Source organism: Orcinus orca, chromosome 9 (assembly GCF_937001465.1).
Source record: "Orcinus orca chromosome 9, mOrcOrc1.1, whole genome shotgun sequence".
NCBI lineage: Eukaryota > Metazoa > Chordata > Mammalia > Artiodactyla > Delphinidae > Orcinus > Orcinus orca.
In genome coordinates, this window is record NC_064567.1 from 64000110 (window position 1) to 64024695 (window position 24586).

Below are 24586 nucleotides of genomic sequence, written 5' to 3' on the forward strand. Positions count from 1 at the left end.
ATATCAGTGTAGCAAACTTGTTCTTAATTTATTAGCTTGAAATATATATATGTACATATACATAATACATACACACACACGCACACACACCAGCAAGAACCATCTTAGTACATGAAGGTAAAAGGTAATGAATTATTATTCACCTTTATATTCATCATAGTGTTTGACTCTAGTTGTACACTAGAAACCATAATTTGCAAGTTATTATGGCACAGACTTATAAAGTAAATATGTAGTAATTAGGTTGTAATTTGATATGAACTAGGAAAGCATTAATACTATAACTCTTCACTTATCAAAAGCCCAGGTTATTGGCAATCTGAACTTGCTTAAAAACCCTAAGTTAAGCAAAAAAGACTATAGTTAACCCAAATTGAGTCCATGTACTTAGTAGTCCTCATTTTCATGTTTTTATAAACTGTCAATTTGCATAGTCTTATGTCCAGTGATCTGGTTTCTGAATCCACAGTGAATTATTGTCGGAGAAATGCTGCTTAGACAGATGACACTGACAATATCAGAAAGTAGTGACTGATATTTTTTAAGCAAGTGAGGAGGACCTATAAAAGTTGAATACAAGAATTCAAACAGAACAGCAGACTGATGATATTCATGTCCAAACACAAAAGGCTGTCACATTGTTAGACATGTAGCAGCATCTATTACTCATACTTGTGACCCTGGAATGATAAAGATAGAGTAAATTATATTTAATGGATTTTCTTGATGAAGCAAAGAATGTGATTCTCTTTAAATTTCCCATTAAAGATGACTGAAATACTATTTTCCATGCTTGAAGGACTACGCCCTCAGCTAACTAGAAATCTCAACCTTCTCATCATAACTCATAAATGCTTATACGCTGAAGGGTCCTCTAACTATGTGTTTAATGTAATTGGAATTTTAACTATTGAAGGGTAAATAAGTTGAATTGAGAAGAACAAAATTTTGTGGGCTTGCCATTTAGTTTTATGTAATGTTTTATGTTAGCTATATATTATCTATTATTTTTCTTAATACTAGAACAACAGGTATTTAAACAGTTTAAGTGCTTTTAAATATATTTTTGGATGTTTTATTTATAATATTGGCACAGTAAATAAAGTACTGTTTGTTATTACTATTTGATTTGATTTTTTTGTATAGCTAGAATTATTATAGTAAACATTTTTATTCAAGTCCATCTCTTGAGTCTAAGTGAAGGTTTTTGGAAAAGTACATAAGTTTATTTGGTTTATGAGAAGGAAGTTGTAGAGGAAGGAGTGCCTAAACTTAAGATATATAATTGTGTTTTAAACTTCTGTATACCTGAATAACTTAGCTAAGTTGCTAAACTTTCTGAAACTTTTGATTTCTGAAATGGGTCTTTGGGAGATTGGGTTTTATAGAATGACATGAAATTTTTACTATAAATGTAGATTTATAGTTCCCTTTATTGTGAAAATAAATTGCTTTTCTTTGCATGTTGTTTATCACAATAACGCCTTCTCCTTTTTTTCTAATAAAAGTTATTTAAGAGTAATTTTGTACTTTAAGTAATATATGTCCTATAAAATATCCTCCTTGCTTTCTTAGTTATGGATTCCTCAACTTTTTAGGTTTAAATCAGTAAGAGTATATATAAAGAGAATGTGACAGATTGGTTTGGAGAAAGTATTATTTTTTTTAACTTACAAAAAAATAGCACAAAGAATAAGAGGAATATAACCCTTTCTATAAAATGTATACATCTTTGTTATTTGTTGTTAAATTTTGGTCTTGTTATTCCAACTGATGCAAAATTCTTTTTAAAAAACACTGAAATAATACAGATCTTTCTTCATTGTCAGCAGGATGAGATTGTCTGAAACGAAGAATAGGTATGATAGTTTTCTTAGATTTTGTACATCATAGGTGGCAAAGACACTGTCAAAACATTTGTTAATAAGCTTTAAAATGTACTAAGAGGTACTTTGAAAAACCAATTGCACTGAAAGTGACAGGTAAATTTTTGAGAAAATTTATATTTTAGAAAATAAACTCTTAGAATGGTTTTTATTTGCTGTAGATTATGTTAGCATGCTATACACATTAGAAATTTTATTTACAATCTACCTTAACTTAGAGAAAGAGAGTGATGAGGTATATCAATTGTATAGAATTAAGCTTAGTGTAGCCTAGTAGAATTCATTAGATTTAAAAGTTTTTTTAAATAATCACAATATGTTAGATTGAATTCATAATCTTGAATTATATGTATCTTATATTAGTTTTAAAACCATCTAATGGGCAAGTGATTATTATTGAAGTTCAAAATTGAAAATGTTAATGTTTGTTAGTTTTGAACACATAGGGTTATACACATAAATTTATTCCTATGCTGTTAACATTTCTACTATCAAAATGTTCTGAATGATATTTGTTTTGTTTATTTTATTGTTTTGGTATTTTGTTTTTCCTAAAGCATTTATTTCAGGTTTAGATTGTCTTTTTCATAAACATTAATTTAATAATCTTGTCAGCTAAGGATAGAATTAACAGTGTTACAGTTGAAATATACAGTAGTTTGCTGTTTTTCTCTGAAAAAAAAGTGTTTTTTAATATTATTTAAATATAGTATAAATCTGTTTACCCTGCAGGTGTGATGAATGTAGACTGTGCTACCATTTTGGTTGTTTGGATCCTCCTTTGAAAAAGTCTCCTAAACAAACAGGCTATGGATGGATATGTCAGGAGTGTGATTCTTCATCTTCTAAGGTAAGGGGAGAAACTTATAAGAAAAAGTGTTGTTTCCCTTTATTTTGATAGCTTTTCTGTATCTCACCAATGGCTTCCTAACTTTAAGGAGAATTGGAATATGAAGGACCAACAATTTATGCACTTTAAGAATATATTGCCTTGATGATTTTATTGCCCTTAAATTAAGGAGTAAAGAGCTCTACTGACTTATATAAATTTTCTCTATGAAATATTTTAGCTGTTTCGTGTATTCTCTATATTACTGTAGCATGTTAAATAGTTCTCTAGTAGCCAGTCACCCTCTGCTAATTTACCACCCCTAGGGAATAACCAATAAAATCCAATTTAATTTTACAGATGACTCATCTTAAGATATAGTAGGTATATTGTGAATGTTCTATAAGGTTTGCTCTTTGAGAAAACTAGTTTTTATATCATAAAATTTTTTTCTGGTAATTATTTTAGATAAGTAGAAAGGATGAAATATCTAATAAGGTTGTTTCGTAGTTTATCTCCAATAATAAACTATTGAAATCTTTTGAATATCAATCTTATAACCTTAAATTGTGATGATTGACATTTTAAGATTATTATATGCTTTTTTAAAGTGTGTGAGTAAATAGCTGGACCCCTGATGCTTTGACTTATTTGACAGAAATATTAAATATATTCGAACTAAGACAATATGGTCACCTGTGGGTTAATCAAATTATTCTTCTTTAAATAGACAACAGAAGTTAACTGTCTGTTGTAATGTGGACCTCAAGCCATCTCTCCTAAATGCCACTTAAGTGCATTTGTTTTTCCTAGAGTGAATTAAAATTGATACTGAATTCCTGTCTGATCATGGAATCAAAAATACTCTTTTTATCAGTTAAAACGATTTATTCCAGCTTACCACAGAAGCCATCTGTAAAGTTTATTTATTAAAAACTGCAGAAAAGCATTTGGCTATAGGAAAAAAAAAGCTATTGAAAGGGTTTTTTAAATAACCAAATTTATTAAAAATTTTACAAATCTGTATAATGATTATTAATATAGAATCTTATGCATTGTATTTAATAATCAAGCATTTTTGCTCAAGGTTTTAAACTATACAATATCAAGAATTATTTAAGAGGGAGATTTAAGAGGGAGCGTATTTAATATCAAAAACTTTTATTACATAATTAAAAAATGTTTTCCAGAAATTGTATTTAAATGAGAAAAAAATAATGGTGTACTATAGATTTTAAATAGTTGTCTTATGGGACTCTTTATGGTATAATATAATTTTTCTAAGTGTGTTTTTTGTTTGGAGTTTTCTTCTACCCTCAAAAAGCAATTAGGAAAGCAATTTTTGAAAAAAAGATTTATTGCATTTATAAATAAGCCTTTTTGTGTACATTCTTTTGAAAAGGTTTTATACTACTGTAAATATGGAGCATTGTATTAACTGCAGAGTGCCTTTGTTAAGTTATATAGTAATTTTGTTAATGAACATTGAAAATGAAAGAGGACATTTCACATATGTTGGGAATATACAAAATGAATATTTTGTAAGTGCAGTAGGTGCATGCCAGTAGCCATTGAGATGTTCTTGTATTTTGCTTTTCCCTGTCTACCAGAGAATAAGATCTTTGGACTCAGAATGGAAATCCATTAGGAAGGCACATTGTTAGAAAAGTTGCATTGTACTCTGACTTGTGATTGAATGAATCCCAGATATAAACAGCCAAGACTTTTAAAATATCCAAATATGGTATCTAACTGACAAATGTCACAGCAGTTTATTGTAAGGATTACAGCAGTGAAATGGATTTGTATTTTTATCATATCAAGATGAATATTACGTACTTCTTTTTCTAATGAAAAATTAAGCTTAATATAATAGTTAAGCTGAAAGTTAAGGAAAATTAATTCATTCCCTTGAATACTTGTGTTACATCAACTCTGTTTTGCTCACTTTGAAAACTTTATTCCTGACAAGTAAATTTCTGTTTACATTTTCTCTTGTAAGGTGTTTGCTAGTATTGGGTCCCAAGAAGAAAACATTGATAGATAATGTCATGCTTTATAATTCAGTAAATTGCTGCAGAAGCTTTTAAATTCAGAAAGCAGTATATTATTCATACCTGAGTCAAGAAAATTAGTATCATTTGGGGGCCTAAAAGAAATCCACAATAAAAGTTAATATATTTTGCTTGTCCTTCATTCTGCTCTATTTGCTTTGGTGGAATGGTATTTTTTAGGTAATACTAAGTATATATGCCATGTTCATTTATTTTAATAGTATGAAAAGCTAAGGTAGAAGTAGTTATTTCCAGGAGAAAGGAATCAGTTGCCAATAAACTTAGGTGGGGAAAAGTGAATATAAAATTGTTATAGCCATAAAATATATATCCAACCTTCTTTCTTTATGGTAGTCAGGATTAAGTCCAAGAAGTCTTAACTTTTATTATAAAAGTTTGACTCCCAAGTAATAAATTATTTATTTTGCTTAGAATTTTAGATTATATATGGTATGGGTGTGTAGTTGAAAATGTACTTGAAAATGCATTGCACTTTAAATATTATTTAACTGTTGACATTGTCTCCAAATTTTGCATACCAGGGGAAACTCTAAAATATTGCCATGTATACTCTGAGCAGCATAATGTATTGATATATGACTTTGTCTTTCAAGTAATGGGTTTTTTTGCTGTGACCTTTATGAGAGCAAAAATCTTCTGTCGCTAATCCTGCCTATTGCTTTTAATTATAGAAAGTATAGAAATTCCACAAAAGTCTAACAAGATTCATCATATCTCAATCCATATTAAGCTTTAGCTCATGAAAGATAAAATATACTATATTAAATTAATAATATACAATTAATGATAATAAATTAATGATATTTCATAACAATTTAGCTAACAGTAGAATGATATTTTAATTGAGATATAATTGACTTATTATGTTTCAGATATACAACATAATGATTCAATATTTGTATATAGAATGACTTTTATTCTACCCAGACCCACAAAGTATGGCATGATAAGACTTTCTCTGCATTATCAATCCTTCATAAACCTAGGTAGTCACTTTAGGTTTCATGAAAAATGACCAGCTACATGGATTCAGATATATACATTACATGTAACACACACAGAGACACAAATCTACACACATACAAACACATGCACAAAATATACTTTCTCCCATAGGCTATGCTTCAAAGATACTTGACTAAGGCAGCAGCTATCCAAGACAGTGTGCTATGTTTTTATTCAGTGGGGCTAGTTCATTGCTACTGATCACCATACATTAGGTTTTTTTCTCTTGCTCTTTACTGTGTTGTGAAAATACTGTTACAAATGAATGCTATATGCCTGGAAAAGCAATGTATTTTATTCTTTCTCCTCCACCTCACCCATCTTTTATTTTTTCTTTCATCTTTACTTTCATCCATTCTCCTAAGCCAAATACCTGGAATCATCTTCAAGTCTTCTTCATCCTGTCCCAAATAGAAAATCACTTGCTGAGTCCTGTAAAAGTGTTCTTGCTTAAATATTTCTCCGGTTTACTCTTTGCTCCTTTTCTCCACTGTTAACTGCCTTGATTCGGTGCCTCACCTTTTCCTCATTCTACCAGTTCCTCCTATTTTAGAGGCTATCTAAATAAGTCTACCAGACTCTTCACTAGGTTCCTTCAAAATGAAGTGTTTGTACCTCAGGAGATAGACAAATGACTAATTAAATTAATTCTATATAGCATCCCATTTTAATTTCTGTGTCTGAGTGTGTTTTCTAATGTAACAGGTTACTGCTGTAGAATAGGTATATAACTTCACACATATATACTTATTAAGGTATGTATTTAAAATGTTTTAGTATTGGGGTACATAAACAACAGTGTTTGGAGATCATAGTCCCACACTGCTACTAGAGTAATCTTCCTGAAAGTCTTTTTGACACACCACTGCTTTACATTTGTCAGTGTTTTCTCATCCTCCTACATATCCAGAATATAACTGACAAAATCAGGAAATTAACATTGATACACTATTACCGTCTAATCCTCAGACCTCATTCAAGGTTTGCTATTTGTCCCAGTAACGTCCTTAATAGCAAAATGATCCTATACAGAATCATTCATTGCATTTAATTTTTATGTTTCTTCAGTCTTTAATCTGGAAAGTCCCTTAGTCTTTCCTTGACTGTCATTTCATTGCCACTTTTGAAGATTACAGGGCACTTATTTTGTAGAATGTCTTTTACTTTGCATTTTTATGATCTTCTCTTGTGGTTAGATTTATTTTATGCATCTCTGATAAAAATACCACAGATGTGATGCAGTATGCATTCTATCAGGTGACACATGATTTCAATATGAACCATAAATGGTGATGTTAACTTTAATCACTTGACTGAGGAGTTCTCTGCAAGTCTTCTCCATTCTCTTCCCCTTTCTAATTAATAAGTAATTTGTAGGGAAGAACCTTGAGACTGTGTAAATATCCTATTCCTTATCAGACTTTCATTTTCTGTTTTCAGTGGTTTATATTGGTTATTATCATTATTTATTTTGATGTTTGAATTGTCTCAAATTTGGCTAATGAGAGCCACTTCAGGCTGGCTTCTGTGTTCTTTTCATATGGATCCCAGAAATATTTGAGTGCTTCCTTACTAAAGGTGTTCTAGGCTCAACTTGGTCTTTCCCTTCCCCTACTCCTGGAACCAGTGATTTCTCCAAGGAGCTCTGCTTCCCTTTTAGTGGAAAATGGTATTTAGAAACTAAGATCATGGTACTAGATGTGCTCATTGTTACTGGGATGTTGCTTCTCTTAGGTCTTCTCAGTAGACATAGCCAAGGACTAGATGTATGTATGTACATTCATAGACATACACATTTACTTTTCTTTGTCTTCATAGATATTGGAAACCATTCTGGTTTTTTCCCTTTTCATATTTATAACTCCCTCACTGAAAACTGGCTCCCATTATCCTTGATATATATTAGAAGATTAATCCCCTGACGTAAAACTAATCTCCTATCACCCTCCATTCCCCTGCTGCATGGACACCTTCTTTGCTTGCCATAACCTGAAGGCTTTTAGATTGAATTGTTCAGGAAGGAGGGGAGAGAGAGGGATTGAAGACAGACATTTTTATTTTTTACAAGCTTCTAAAATTATTTTAATGAGCAGTTAGGAATAAGAACCATTGTTTTATGTATTTTAAAAATTGTTCAGTTATTAAAAAGTTTTTAAGCTAAAAATGAATGTTTTTGCAATTTTAAAACAAATATGCACAAGGCGTATAACCCAAGGCAAATTTCAACAACCTGATACTTTAAAATTATGTTGTATACTTAAATATAAGATATAGACTTAATATTATTTTGTTTTAAATTTTTATTTTATTTTGGAGTAGAGTTGATAAACAATGTTGTGTTAGTTTCAGGTGTAGGGTAAAGTAATTTAGTTATTCATATACATGTATTTATTCTTTTAAAAATTCTTTGCCCATTTAGGTTATTAGAGTATTGAGCAGAGTTCCCTGTGCTATACAGTAGGTCCTTGTTGGTTGCCTATTTTAAATACAGCAGTGTGTACATGTCAATCCCAAAGTCCCTAACTATACCTTCCCCCAGCCCTTCCCCCCGGTAACCATAGTCCATTCTCTGAGTCTGTTTCTATTTTGTAAATAAGTTTGTATCATTTTTTTTTAGATTTTGCATATAAGTGATATCATATGATATTTGTCTTTCTCTGTCTGACTTACTTCACTTAATACGATAATCTCCAGGTCCATCCATGTTGCTGCAAATGGCATTATTTCATTCTTTTTAATGGCTTAGTAATATTCCATTGTGTATATGCACCACATCTTCTTTATCCATTCCTCTGTCAATGGACATTTAGGTTGCTTCCATTTCTTGGCTATCATAAATAGTGCAGCAATGAACATTGGGGTGCGTATATCTTTTTGAATTATAGTTTTGTCTGGATATATGCCCAGGAGTGAGATTTCTGGATCATATGGTAATTCTATTTTTAGTTTTCTGAGGAACCTCCGTACTGTTTTCCATAGAGGTTGTACCAATTTACATTCCCACCAACAGTGTAGGAGGGTTCCCTTTTCTCCACACCTACTCCAGCATTCGTTATTTGTAGACTTTTTTTAAATAAATGTATGTATTTATTTGTTTTTGGCTGCATTGGGTCTTCGTTTCTGTATGTGGGCTTTCTCTAGCTGTGGCAGGTGGGGGCTACTCTTCGTTGCAGTGAGCAGGCTTCTCATTGCAGTGGCTTCTCTTGTTGCGGAGCATGGGCTGTAGGCGTGCGGGCTTAAGTAGTTGTGGCTCATGGGCTCTAGAGTGCAGCCTCAGTAGTTGTGGCACATGGGCTTAGTTGCTCCGTGGCATGTGAGATCTTCCCAGACCAAGGCTTGAACCCGTGTCCCCTGCATTGACAGGTGATTCTTAACCACTTTGCCACCAGGGAAGTCCCTGTTATTTGTAGACTTTTTAATGATGGCCATACTGACTGGTGTGTGGTGGTACCTCATTGTACTTTTGATGTGCATTTCTCTAATAATTAGTGATGTTGAGCATCTTTTCATGTGCCTAGTGGCCATGTGTATGTTTTCTTGGAGAACTGTCTATTTACATATTCTGCCTGTTATTTCGATTGGGTTGTTGTTTTTTTTATATTCAACTGCATGAACTATTTGTAAATTTTGGAGATTAATCCCTTGTCAGTCTCATTGTTTGCAAATATTTTCTCCCATTCTGTGGGTTTTGTTATTTTGTTTATGGTTTCCTTTGATGTGCAAAAGATTTGAGTTTGATTAGGTTCTATTTGTTTATTTTCATTTTTATTTCCCTTACTCTAGGAGAGACAGATCAAAAAAGATATTGCTGCGATTTATGTCAAAGAGTGTCTGCCTACATTATCCTCTAAGAGTTTTGTAGCATCTGGTCTTACATTTAGGTCTTTAATGCATTTGGAGTTTATTTTTGTGTATGGTATTAAAGAATATTATAATTTCATTTGTTTACATGTATCTCTTCAGTTTTCCCAGCACCACTTACTGAAAAGGCTGTTTTTTCTCCATTGTATAGTCTTGCCTCCTTTGTCTTAGATTAACTGACCATAGGTGCATGGGTTTACTTCTGGGCTTTCTATGCTGTTCCATTGATCTATATTTCTGCTTTTGTGCCAGTACCATACTGTTTTGATGACTGTAGCTTTGTAGTATAGTCTGCAGTCAGGTAGCCAGATTCCACTAGCTCCATTTTTCTTTCTGAAGATTGCCTTGTCTCTTTGGGGTCTTTTGTGTTTCCATACAAATTGTAAAAAATTTTTTGTTCTAGTTCTGTGAAAAATGCCATTGGTAATTTGATAGGGATTGCACTGAATCTGTAGATTGCCTTGGGTAGTATAGCCATTTTGGCAGTAATGATTCTTCCAATCCAAGAACACAGTATATCTTTCCATCTGTTTGTGTCATCTTTGATTTCTTTCATCAGCGTCTTATAGTTTTCAGAGTACAGAACTTTTGCTTCCTTTTGTAGGTTTCTTCCTAGGTATTTTATTCTTTTTGATGTGACTGTAAATGGCATTGTTTCTTTAATTTCTTTCTGATCTTTTGTTGTTAGTGTATAGAAATGCAACAGATTTCTGTGTGTTAATTTTGTAGCCTGCAACTGTACCAAATTCATTGATGAGCTCTAGTAGTTTTCTGGTAGCATCTTTATGATTTTCTATGTATAGTGTCATGTCATCTGCAAACAGTGACAGTTTTACTTCTTCTTTTCCAATTTGGATTCCCTTTATTTCTTTTTCTTCTCTGATTGCCATAGCTAGGACTTCCAAAACTATGTTGAATAAAAGTGGCAAGAGTGGAAATCCTTGTCTTGTTCCTGATCTTAGAGAAAATGCTTTCAGCTTTTCACGGTTGAGTATGATGTTAGCTGTAGTTTGTCATATATGGCCTTTATTACGTTGAGGTATGTTTCCTCTATGCCCACTTCCTGGAGAGTTTTTATCCTAAATCAGTGTTGAATTTTGTCAGATTTTTCTGCATTTATTGAGATGGTCATGTGGTTTTTATTCTTAAATTTGTTGATGTGGTATATCACACTGATTGATTTACAGACATTGACAAATCCTTGCATCCCTGGGATAAATCCCACTTGATTATGGTGTATGATCCTTTTAATGTATTGTTGGATTTGGTTTGCTGGTATTTTGTTGAGGATTTTTGCATCTACGTTCATCAGTGATATTGGCCTGTAATTTTCTTTGTGTGTGTGTGTGGTATCTTTTTCTGGTTTTGGTATCACGGTGGTGGTGGCCTCATAGAATTAGTTTGGGAGTGTTCCTTCCTCTGAGACTTTTTGGTAGTTTGAGAAGCATAGGCATTAACTCTTCTCTAAATGTTTGATAGAATTTGCCTGTAAAGCCATCTGGTCCTGGACTTTTGTTTGTTGGGAGGTTTTAATCCCAGTTTCAATTTCAGTACTTGTGATTGGTCTGTTCATATTTTCTATTTCTTCCTGGTTCAGTCTTGGGAGATTGTACCTTTCTAAGAATTTGTCCATTTTATTAGCATATAGTTGCTTGTAGTAGTCTTTTGTGATCCTTTATCTTTCTCTGTTGTCCGTTGTAACTTCTTATTTCTAATTTTATTGATCTGAGCCCTCTCCCTCTTTTTCTGTATTAATATAGGGCACAGTTCACTATTCTCTTTTTTCTAGGGTATACTTGATATAGAGCTCAACACCTTCTGTGTACTGAAACACCCCAAATGAAGACAACTTCTTTTGGCGTGGTTAAATGAACAGGTATTACTATAAATATTTCTTTTAAAAGGACATCATCCAAGTGATATATATTCACAGGTGCCACTGAGAATTTAAATACACATCATATACTTTACAGTGACTGTGCCAGTTATGATTCTAGCTTTTCGTCCCTGTTCACGTTCTGTTTTGTGAAAAGCCAAAAGGTGTACATGACAGGTCATTGTCTGAATACTACAAGATGAGCTATCTTAGCTTGGAGACCTCCATTTGGTTCACTCTTATTTGATCTTTCTAGTATAGTACTCTTTTTGAGTGGTAATAAGTTGACTTCATATGCATGAAGATCTCATTTAAATTCTTATGGAAGATTTTCTGGCACTACAAATGTATGACATACCAGCTCAGGCAAGTGTGGTACTTTTTGGTAATCATTTGTATTAGAAATCCCTGAGTAGGGAAGTCTGATTTTTTTAAAATTTTTGTTCTATTTTTCCAATTTTTTTTGCATTGAGCAACTAGAATTCTGTAACTGAAATGCTTGTGTCCAATGACATATATAAATACTTACTATCAAGCAAAATAGTCATTGAGAATTTTGCCTCTTTAAAAACTGAACAGAACAATCTCTCCAAGGAGTATCTTGCCACAATATTAAACAAGCACATTTAATTGAACCTGGTGATACTGGAAATTAAATGTCTGAGTTTTATGTATTATGAAGATTTATAAAAAATATAAAATTAAAATGAATTATCCTTTAAAGTTCTTTTAAATTTGAATCATATAACTGACCCATAAAAAAGGACTTTTTAATACTTTATTCATTTGACCTCTGGGATTTTATCTGGCATTAGGTTAGATTTTAAGTTTCTAAATTTAGCATAGTTGACAGATAAGTCATTTCCGGGTATAACTTATACCACTTAACTGTCTTAATTCAGTATTCTTCTAGGACTTGTGTGACATTAGAGGTTATAACAATATGTTTTATCAAGCTTTACTGAGTTTTTTGATTTGCCTTTTTACTGATACAGTTATGTAAAGTCTGGAGGAAAGTTGTTTATACAGTATCCTAAATTAGAATCCCATAGGAAAATCTTTGGTAGTTTGTAGACTTATGAAAAGTCTGAGAATTAAAACTATGGTGTGGTTGTCCTTGATGATGGCTATAGTTAAATATTTAAACTTTAGATTTCATCTTTGCTTTACACCACAGGTGTAAAGCCCAAACACTTCCAGGTGATCTTGTACCTTATCCTAGGCCAAGTCTGGCTGTTGCTGGTTACTCTAGCACTTTTCCTGGCAGGAAAAATTGTTTGTATAAATGTCTTTTAAGTCTTAATTTCTAATAGAGTGCTGTACTTTGAGACTAGTAACAGTGTTTTGTGAATTCAGTAAAAAGTAATAGCCATTAACAATTCTACTAACTATAGATGCTACTGTGCTTTAAAAAAAAACAACAAAGTGTTATTTGTATAAATTGAACGTTTATGTACTGAACTGAACTTTTTATTTGTCATTATTGCCTGCTCAAAAAAGTTGTTTACTTGATTGTCCTAGACATGTTTCTGAACCCTGTCTCTAGGTAATATTTTCGCCAAGTCGCAATTTTCAACAAAACATTGTTTATGGTTATTCTTTATAACAGAATTGGAATCTACACTGATCTGTTAGTTCTTTAACCTAGGGTAATTTTCATGGGGACTGTGCAATACACATTAAGCACACTGGTATACTGCAATAAGTCATGGTCAGGTATTCCTTAAGAATCTTTTCAAAAACAGGATTTCTTTCCTCCAGATAAAATTTGTTAGTGTTTATGATGTCCATTTTTATATATCTCAGAATATTTATAGAGAAAGAAAATGATTAGAACCTCTAAAATTATACAGATGTTTTCTGTATTAATATTTTGAAAAAAATGGAAAGACTACATCATCTTTTAAGTTACACTTTCTACAAACTGGGAAAACCAAGCCATTTTCTAATTCGGATGGCATGTGGGCTTGATGTGTTTGCATAGCGTGCTGTAAACCATGCTGTGGAATACCATATGATGAGAAACTGAATCATAACTGAGATAAATAATCAAAGTACCGTAGGGTGCCATATATAGGACTACCTTTTAGAGCTCACTAACTTCATACTATCCTTTGGTTTAAAAAGTTTATCTTTTTATTTTTATTTTGGAGAAAAAGTTACCTACTAAAAATCTGATGGCTAAGCTGAAGGATATTTCATTACAGCTTTTAAAAAGTTAATAAGAATATTTTTACTTTATTAACCCAACATTTGACATACTAATTTGGGGTTATATAATATACCAAGAAGGAATGTAGGATATATTATTTATGTAAACATATTATTTTTAGTATTCATATGTAATGTGAGTGTGAGAGACATTGTTCATTGCAGAGATGGTCTTAGTTGAATTAAGTGAGCCCATTCCCAGAGTTGTGAAAGTAACACCTGAATGATAGGAATGACTTAAATCCTAGCTTCAAAAAACAGAGTGAGAGTTCATGTATTCTAGATGTAGATACAGTTAGATAGTTACTTCTAATTTTAACATTTAGTTTTACTATTTCATCATTTAGTAGAATTACTTATCTCTTAAAAAATTGTCTTTCTGACCTATGTATTGTGGTTTAAGAAGTACTCTTTTGCTAAAACTTAGTCGTCTTTAAATCTAAGCTAAGAAAATTAGAAGTATGAACTCAGTTAATGAAATTGAGTTCGGAAATCAAATATATTTAAGCATTCTAGTCTTGATTTTCTGATAGAATCTTATCAAGGTTAATAAGAAACTACAGATTAGGAGTTAGTGTGTTATCCTATGTTACATTTTAAGACACTCATTTTTTGACATCTCTCAAATTAGGATGTGTATCTATAAGTGGTTTATTTCTTTGTGATAATATTTCTTTTTTCCATAAAAATTTGCCATTAAATTTATGGAGTTATAATCTGAGGCATTGTTGAGTAAGAATATTGAGTAATTTAAAATGCACAGAAAGTCAAAGTATGCAGTGTGATGCAGAGGAAAGAGCTTTATGAGCTTTGAAAAAGAAGCAAACTGAGTTCAGATATTAACCATTTACAATGTTTGTGACTTTCAGCAAGTTGCTTCACTTCAGTGAGTTTCAGGTTGCTCATTTGTGAAAGGTTTAATGGCAATATTTAGAATAATAGAGGCACTCAGTAAATGACACATCTTCTTATTCTTAAAAATAAACAATCATTGGGCTTCCCTGGTGGCGCAGTGGTTAAGAATCTGCCTGCCAATGCAGGGGACACGGGTTCAAGCCCTGGCCTGGGAAGATCCCACGTGCGGCGGCAGAGCAACTAAGCCAGTGAGCCACAGCTACTGAAGCCCGCACGCCTAGAGCCCGTACTCTGCAACAAGAGTTGCCATGACAATGAGAAGCCCGCACAGTGCAACAAAGAGTAGCCCCCATTCACCGCAACTAGAGAAAGCCCACGCGCAACAACGAAGACACAACACAGACAAAAAAAATTTAAAAATTAATAAATAAAGTAAAAAAATAAATAAGCAATAATTTTAGCCACAGAGAGGAGAGTTCAAAATCAGTGATAATGTTCTGATTTTTCAAATGTAAAAAATGTTTTTTAAAAGGAATCTGAAGAACAGTTTTCTGTGTTTTATTTTTTATCTTCACACATACCAAGTAAAAATCTTTCTTGTCTCTGTCAGAGTTTCACACCAAATAGAGTAAGGTCATGTCTAACTTTTTCATTCACGAAAAGGTCCATTTGTTTTAATTTCTTGCTAGAGCTTAAGAGGCATTGAAAGCTATTTTTATATTTAATCTATTTTTAAACTAAGGCACTTGTAGCTCTCCAAACTTTTTAAATTATATACTATTCTATAAGGTGTCTCTTCTAAATTTATTGTATAACATTAGCAAATAGTTGGTATTTTTTATATTGATGGCAATGACTGTTTCGCATTAAATATAGAATTATGGTGCTCTGTGAATCGCACTCATCATATACTAACGTGTTTATTTTGTAAGTAGAAGGAATGATATTTAGAAAGTAAAGGTTTACTATTATATTTAAACCACTGACTCTACCAAGTATTGACTAATAGGAAAAGACATAACTGATACAGGCAAAAGTTCCCTTGTAGGGAAGGAAACTTGTTTTTAACTGCAGACATTATTTTAGTAGGTGAAGAAATATCAAAGAAATTTCCCATAGACAGGAGAGGTATTATTTCTGTGTCAAGGTCATGAAAGCTATAAACTTGAAACTGAAATGAAAATAAAAAGTTAATAAAATTTAAAAGTAGTGAACCACGAAAGACAGCTTTGAGATAACTTATGAATTCACTTTGTCAACGTGTATACAGTTTTTGATAACAGAAGATTCATCAAGCCTAACAAATAGCTTTTAGAGAATAGGCATATATATAAGCAACACATCCTTTTATTGTATAAATGTTTGAATACTTTTAAGGATGGAAATGTGGGAAGTTACGGGCTAGCACTTTTACATTCCTGTGGAATCTGGAAATTAAGGTAATTTGCTCTTAGGACATACTGTGTAAATACATTTAGAATGCCATAAAGTGATTATGTGCCTTCAGTATGTCTTACAAGCATTTGTGCCAAGAGAAATCCTCATTCTTAAGTAAATAAGGAAATTTGTACTCATTCTCAGGTGCTACTAATGTCTTTCTTTTAAAAATGTAGAATCTCAATATGTGCTTTATATGTAAGAGTTAAAGGGCAGTGATTTATACATGTAAATTCTTTAGAACCCTATCTTTACACCCCATACCTCTCTCTCTCTGCCACCTGCTCCCTTGATTCCCAGTGGAAGAAACCATTAATAATGTACTTCCTTAATCATAACATATATATTTCTCTATTTGTTTGTTACTTTAAAAGTGGAATATCCCTTTCTGGGAATATCAAATATGCTGTTCTTAACATATTTTCTGCTGGTAAAATGCTAAGTAAGGCAGATTATAAGACTGTGGTTCACACTATCCTCCCACTGCCCCATAGCCCCATCTTAGTCCAGTCCTGTTCTATATTAGCTTCAGTTCTTATTTTGACAGGACCGTATGAACTACCTGTAACTAACTTTAGTTAGTTAGGTTAGGTGAACACCACTTTATTTCTCCTTGTGCTTTATTTATCAAAAAATTTTTTTGATCTTCTGATTTACATCATAGTTTGAGATTTTCATCACTTGTCAATCTACGTAGCCCAGATTTCTGTGATTTCTCCTCAAAGTATAGTCTACAAACCACCTGCACTAGGATCGTCCAGAGTAGTTCTGTTAAGTAGGCAGCTTGGAAGGCCCATGAAGATCTGCTAAATCAGTATCTCTGGAATGGTACCCAGGAATCAACATTATTATAAGCACCACAGGTGACAATTATGCTTATTAACATTAAAGAACCACTTCTGTGACCCTCATCTCTGTTAAATTCCTTACATATAGTTTTGTCTCTAACTGAAGTATTCACTTATTGTAACTACAGAATATCATTCACTCTCAGACTTTACTCTTCTCTAATAGGACTTTCTTTCAACCCCACAGGCAGGTTCAAGATATGTTGATGACATCTGATTCAGGTTCAGTACCGTAGCATTTCTGGATTGCTGATATCCTATATTCCCTTTCTTCTTTCCAAGTTCTGGAATTGCCCAGCAACAGCTCAAGGATCTTCTCTGAGCTATAGATTCAGTTTGTCCCCATCAATCTTCTTCAGTTACTCAGCTTCATCTTTTTTCTACTTCTGTGTGGCTGTTGATACTGTTGGTAACATCTTCCTTCTTATAAACTCCTTCCTTGCCTTCATTGAACCTGTTCTCTTCCTGGTTTTCTCCCTTCTTGGCAGACCTTTTTTTTTTTGGTCTTTTTGATAAGCTTCTTTGGCCTGTTTTCAGTCTCTTCTCACTCTGCAGGTGACAGCACCCGTACCTGCTCACTACCCTACCAGTTTTGCTACAGGAAAACCTGGGACTTAAGATTAAATGATCCATCTACTTTCTCTGAGTTCATGTTCATCAAGAGAGAGACTTTCTGCCTTTTAAAATATTATCCTTTAGTCTAATAATTAAGACATAATGTAGTGATAAATTTACTAATAAGTTTTAGTTGGCCATTTCCACTGTCTATTAGTCTCCTTTTATTATAAAGCTTAAATAGTATTTGCTTAACTAGGAAAATACATTACAACATGATCTCCAAGGGAGATATTAGTGTGGAGATATGATTAAATTGATATAACTGAGGTGTCAGACTCTATTTGAGTTTTGTTTAAAGCTAGAGAGTAATAATTCAGAATAGCAAATTTTTAGTGTAATAAAACTAATATCCTTTATATAAAATATTGCTTTAAAAAATGCTTCTTACTCTTTTTTTCTCCTCTTTTCTTTCCTCTGACTCTACCTTTCTGGAGAAATTTGAAGTCAGAAAAAAATTATGTGTGTGTTTTTTAATTTCTTAGAAATGGAATACATGGTTATTGTAGAATATTTGGAAAATTTTAAAAAGATAAAAATATTTAAGGGCTTCCCTGGTGGTGCAGTGGTTGGGGGTCCGCCTGCCGATGCAGGGGACGCGGGTTTGTGCCCCGGTCTGGGAGGATCCCACATGCCGCGGAGCGGCTGGGCCCGTGAGCCATGGCCGCTGGGCCTGTGTGTCCGGAGCCTGTGCTCCGCGGCGGGAGAGGCTGCAGCAGTGAGAGGCCTGCGTACTGCAAAAACAAAAAAATTTAAAATTACCTGCAATTATAGCACCTAAATGTATTTGTATTTCTGCTCATATTTTAGTGGTATATTCTATCTCAACCTCCTCTCTAAAAATGGCAATTATATTATACATTCTGTTACATACTTTTTTCATATAATTGCATTATATGACAGTTTTCTATAGTGTTAAATACTCTTTTCTAATGAGATTTTTTAAGTACTATACAATATTCTTTTGCTCAGATATACTCTCAGTGTAATTTCTGGGTCAAAAAAATGAATATTTTAAAAATAAGAAAGTGCCCTACTGATCTCAGTTGGCCTTGGCGTGCAGCAGCGGCTTGAAGCAGGATTTTCGTTCCCAGACAGAGATTGAAGTCAAGCCACAGCAGTGAGAGCGCTGAATCCTAGCCACTAGACCAGTGGCCAGGGACCAGGCCCTGGCGCATCAGCTGTGTAGAAATGAATTTCCACATAGAGTTGGAAAGTAGTGAAGCAAGTAAAGTGTTTATTAGGAGGAAAAAGGGTACCTGTGGATAGACACATGGGTGGGCTCAGAGGGAGTGAGTTGCACCCTCATGGTAGTTTGAATCACTTTTATGGGGCATTTCTTCTGGGTTTCCTTTGGCCAGTCATCTTGATTTGCCTGGTTCTGAGTCCGTATTTGGTATATGTCAGGAACCTCCCATGTGTGTATGCGCATCTCTTAGCCAAGATGTATTCCAGTGAAGAGGTCTGTGGGTAACCTGACATCACTTACTATGAGGTGACGCCCCCTTTAGACCTTTGAGGAGCCTTTCTGTGCATGAATAGTTGGGAAGGTCTCCTTGACTTCAAGAATGAGGAATATGTGGTCTTTTATCTGTTATCTGGGCAGGGCTCAGCTCTTCTCTCGCTCCTGCTGTTTTGGAGTATCTGTCCACAGGGGAGAAACTCCAGCTGTTCAGACTGGGGCCCATCTGTCTCCTGCCTCACTACTAGTAATAATATTAGTAGTTAACATTTATTGAGTACCTCTATGTGCCTAGCATTATCTAAGCACTTAAAATGTATACTCATTTAATCCTCACCATAGTCTTTATGTTAGTTACTGTTTTTCATCTCTTCTCTGTGGATTAAAAAAAATGAGGTTCAAAGAAGTTCAACATTACACAGCTAGTAAGTGGTACAACAGTGATTCAAACCCATATCTGCCTGATTCAAGAGCCTGTATTTTAGAAACTTTTCATATATTGAAATAGGAATTCTCTATTCCTTGTTGCAAGAGCTTCTCAAATTAGATTTTGTCCTGAAGCCATTTTAGATTTTCATCATGTAGAAACTCAGATAATATTTCTATTATAAATAAACACTACTAGTAATAGGAAAAAGAAAAATACTTTTATTGTTAAGTGCGATCTATTTTGGTCTTTTTAATGAATAGGAGACTAAATCCTGGAGGTAATTCTTAAATGAATCGATTAAGGATGGTACTACTGTAAGGTATTAAAAGATAGACTATAACTCCTCAAGGCCCTTTCTTTATAAAATTCAGTGAAGTATGTGTCTTTGCTTAGGGAGCTGCTGCTTGACAACATAGATGATTTATGTGGACCCAGCAGAATCTAATCTGTTGCACTTGGAGGGAGGTGAGGGAAAGGGATCTAGAAGTGAATTTTTTTTTTAATTAGGTATTAAGCATTGTATTTTAGCTGAGTCAAATATTACCGTCTAATGTTTGTCATGAGTTGTGAAGCTTTGAAAACCTGTACTGTAAAAAGAAACTAAAACCAACCATATTCAACCTCTTTGCAAAGATAGTTTAAGAATATTCTGATTTGTGCAGTGTTAGCCATTTTATGTATAAACGGAAAGATTTTGTATATTTTTTTTCAGTATTAGCATTATTTTGCAGTAAAAAATCCTCTTATTCAAAAATAATACCTTGTCTGTCAATGGATCAAATACTAATTATCATGCAGTTTTAGATTCATTTGGGTTAGTTCTTTTCATACCAAAGAGTATGAAATTATTTCCTCACCTATAAAAAAGTTAAAAAATGTTTCCCTCCTCCTTGACAGATAAAGATCCATATATGTAACTGTTTTTATTCCACCGTATTTCCACCTGTGACCTAGCTCAGCCATCTACGTTCTTTTGTGATTTCAGACTTCTACAAACTATTTTAGCTAGATTTAATATATTGTTCTCTTTTTTCCTCTGGACCATATCCATATGCTAAATTTAAACTCTGGTCACCTAAGATGCAATCTATTTTAATGTTTTCTCTGAAGGGTTCTTAAAGGTTTATGTTGTAGTGTTATATCGTCATTGAAGTTAAGTTGGTTTTTTGTTAAATGTACCTTCAGTAATGGCTACAAATGATTATCTGCTTCGCTGGTGTGAAAACTCTTTAAAGTATGCTTATAGAGGTTAAATTTTTTAAGAATCACTTTGAAAACTTCAAACTTCATCAAAGCATTTTATCAGTTCACTTTTGTGTTCCTGAGGGACTGGACTATTTTCTCAGCTTCTAAAGACAGATGGTATTCTGTAAATTCTGTTTCTAAAATCAGTTTTTTAAATGTAGATTAGCAGATATTTGTGAACCAGATCCAAAGTATAGATATATAGTCTAAAGCAAGTCATGAACATGGGATGTTTCAGCATTATTTTCTTATTTTAATGCAGTGGTTTCAACATACACACACCAACAAAAAATCATTAATAACTCAATTCAAACTTTATTCCAGCATCCAGTCATTAGTTTAGTTATCATTAATCAATTTTTCCCCACTTCATGTCATCTTAGGATTGTGAATGAAGTAAATATTTTTAGAAAACTTTCTTTTTTCCTTTAAAGAAAGCAAAGTGGTATATAATTTAGACATTTTCCTACCCTTTCCCTGTGACATTTAATGACAATGTGGAAGCTTTAACCTGTTTACAGCATAAATACTATATTAAGTACCATCTTATCCTCCATTTCTTTTTGAGTGCTTCTTTTTGAGTTCTACTGCTCATGAATCTAATTTTTTCTGTGAGGTAAACTTTCTTCATGATTTAGCTGTTCCCAAATCCCCAAATTTTCTCCTTTCCTACTCTTTCTCCCCTCCTCATTTTTCCCAGACTTAATGAAAACAGCATTTGGAAACATGACATTCTGTATATTTATCAAGTGTATTTGTGTTCCTTCATCAGTAAAAAGCTTCCTTAAGATAGGAACCTTCCTAATAGGGCCAAATACAATTAGTTGCCTTTTTTTAAAACTCACCATGGCAATTTGAAGGGAAAAAAAAATCCTGTAGTCTGAAACCTACACCTTTAAACAAAATTAATTTAAATAAAAGGAGACAATAGAAATGGTCTTATCTGTTCTCTATATTAAATGCTTTAAGGACTATCCAAATTACTGTTTTTTTAATAAGCTTTATTTATTTATTTATTTGACTGTGCCGGGTCTTAGTTGCACATGGACACAGATCCTTAGTTGTGGCACGCAAGATCCTTAGTCGCGGCACACGGGATCTTTTAGTTGTGGCATGCGGGCTCTTAATTGTGGAAGAGACCACATGCCAGATCTACTTCCCTGACCAGGGATCTAACCTGGGCCCCCTGCATTGGGAGCATGGAGTCTTAACCGCTGGACCACCAGGGAAGTCCCAGACTACTATTTTAAAAAGACTGATTTTCCTTTTTTATTCCGATCTAAGTAAATTTTTTTCCTGAATTCAAGACAAGATGCACATAGAAAGCAACTTAATTCTTTCATCCCTGTGCCTTTAAACAAGCTCTGATAGATTTTCTTTTTTCGAGTGACTCATGGGTTTTCCAGTCTTCTGAGGTATTAATAGTCTTCTTTTTCAATATCAAAAATCTAGTCCAATTTAATATCAAGGTTTCAGTCTCTCAACCAGTTTAAAGCTTCTCCTCTCACCACCTCAGACCTGCTTCAAACTGGGAAATCTATAGTTTGGAAGGGGCACATACTGGAGTTTGACTCTTGTCCCTGCTTCCTTCTGTGGGTTTTTAGTGATTTCTCATTGCTAGGGCTTTCCTACCTGCTGTTCCGTTGAAGTGAGAGATGTGTTCTATTGTGGGTTACCTGTAACTCATTTTCTGAACGTAAGTCCCTTTTGGCTCCTCTCTGATTGGCATCACCCCACTCCCACTAGGCTGTCCTCTTTGGCCCAGATCCCTTTCTAGACAACAGAGTCTTGCTCTCTTTCACGTGTCTTTCTCATTGGTCTTAAGGTAAGCACATGCAACCCCTTGCCCTGTAAGCTTAGAAGAGCAGTCATTCCCCCTGCATCTTTGCTGCTCAACTATATAGATGCATCACCAGCTCAACTCTATGTCCCTCAAAACTCCTAGAGGACAAGTTCTCTGAGTACTCTTCAGAAGCCTCTCCAACCAGTCTCAGTGTCCCTGAAACTTCTAGGGGACAAAAACTTTGAATACTTTTCAGAAAGACTCTCTTATATAGGGACTTCCTCTATAGTACCTCTGTTAAAGAAATCCTCTCCAATCTCACCTTTCCTCATTCTTCAGCCTTCTTTCTCCTTTGATGAATTACCAGACCAATCTTTGTGTGTGTGAGGCTTTGAAGAAAATATTTTCTGAAGTATTTTATCAGTGTATATCTTTTAAAAATGAAAATTTAGACTGTGTATGAGAGGTAGAATGTCACCTACCCAATAGTCCTTTACTGTGAAAATGTCATATACCCAATCATCGTGACTCAGATCATCATCTTTTTTCTTAGTTCTTCCACTTTTTCAGATACTTTCCACGATTTCCTCAAGACGCCAGGACATCATCTTTCTGATTTTACCTCCCTCCCCCTTTTTAAACTATGATTTGGCATTTTAATGGATACTTTTCAAAAACATTAGAGCCCTCTATTATAATTCCTCAACTTTCTCTGGATCCACTGTGTTGTTTCATCTCAATTTTTTTTTTTCCTTCTGACTAGAAATAACTGGAGGAATTCATGGACTTAGGTTCACTACAAATTTTATGGCTCCTAAGTTAAACCAAGCCTCATTGCTGTCTTTTATGAGCTCTTGGATCAGATTTCTTAGAGCAGTTACTTCAGATATTTGCCGCATACCTCAAGTCTCAGTTGTATTTACAGCACCCTCGTTTTTTCTAGATGACTGTCTTCACTGAGAAAAAAGGGGCCATACCCTTATCTTATCTCCTCCCAACCTTAGAAATAGTCCTTGTTACTTTTCCTACTTCAACCTTTGTTACTTTCAAAATACCTCCATCTCATTTCTTTTCTCAGAAGAAAAAAAAAAAAATGTCACTTACTTTTGTTCTTTATCCCCCAAATCTTTCTCTTCAGAATCTAAGTTTCTATTCTCATTAAGCCCTCCTACAGAGTTTTCCAAATCAGTCTTTTTGAAAGGTCACTTTCCGCATGTCCTTCCAGGTTAGAAAACTCAAAGAAGGAGCTCTTCATTGTCCACTACTGTAAGACAGACATCACAGTTTTATCCCTGACTTTCAAGGCCATCTATAATCTGGACCCATGCTAATATTCCAGACAGGTCTTCCTCTGTCTCTCTCTCTCCCTGCCTCCCTCCTTCCTTTCCTCTCCCTTTTACAGATATCATCAGGGTGTCATGCTTGTTTGTTTGTTTAATTGAATGTTCAGCTTAAAACCTAGTTTTCCCAGCAATCCGTAGGACTACACTAAAATTCTTTTGCATTTTGCTAGACTGTTCATTTGGTAGATGTTTCTTTGTATTGTTATTCATCTTTTTATGTCTAGGCTCTTTTTACCAACTGCAAACTCTTATGGCAGAAGAATATTTTTCATAACTCCTTGAAGACAAGGAACCTGAATGTTGCACGTAATTTTTTTCCGAGATAGATTTAAAATTGCTCCTGGTAGTTCTTCACTGCTAGCCTGTTTCCTATTTGTTGTGATTGAAATTATTTTTTAAACTTTCATTTCACTGAATGGCAGTAGAAGTGGTACAGCTTCTAGTTTTTGCCTTAGATGCCCAAGGCTGTTTGGTGAACAACAGATGGATGTCTGAAACATAAATTTCTGCCAGCCATGACCCAAATATGCAGAAAAGACCTACAATAAGAGACATAAGAGAATATCTATTCAGCAAGTTTAAAATAATATCCTTTCTTAGAATTGTTTCTGTCTAGATCAGTCAGAATTTCTGACTATACCTACCAAAAGTACCTATTGATTATAGTAAATTTCCTTGGAATAGAGATATAGTTTTAAATTAAAAGGAAACTGTCTCCTCCAGAATGAAGAACACTGGGGTTGTCTAAGAGTTTAAAACTAATCTGAAAGAAAATGTCTATTTCATATTTTGTACACAACATTTGATAAGAAACATAATATTTGA

At 33.7% G+C, this 24586-nt stretch overlaps 1 protein-coding gene across 5 annotated transcripts in view; it reads left to right on the top strand.

The window, feature by feature from the left end:
* The window catches only part of PHF14 (PHD finger protein 14), a 200089-nt gene that overhangs the window by 126903 nt on the left and 48600 nt on the right, over window positions 1-24586 (top strand). For 3 of the 5 annotated variants that reach the window (XM_012531520.3, XM_033420421.2, XM_033420418.2), the window contains exon 17: window positions 2619-2736. In XM_012531520.3, coding sequence (XP_012386974.1) covers window positions 2619-2736 — 118 coding nt within the window. Of the gene's footprint in view, window positions 1-1829; window positions 1860-2618; window positions 2737-24586 lie in introns of all 5 variants that reach the window. The other 2 variants (XM_033420416.2, XM_033420417.2) reach the window with 2 other exon arrangements.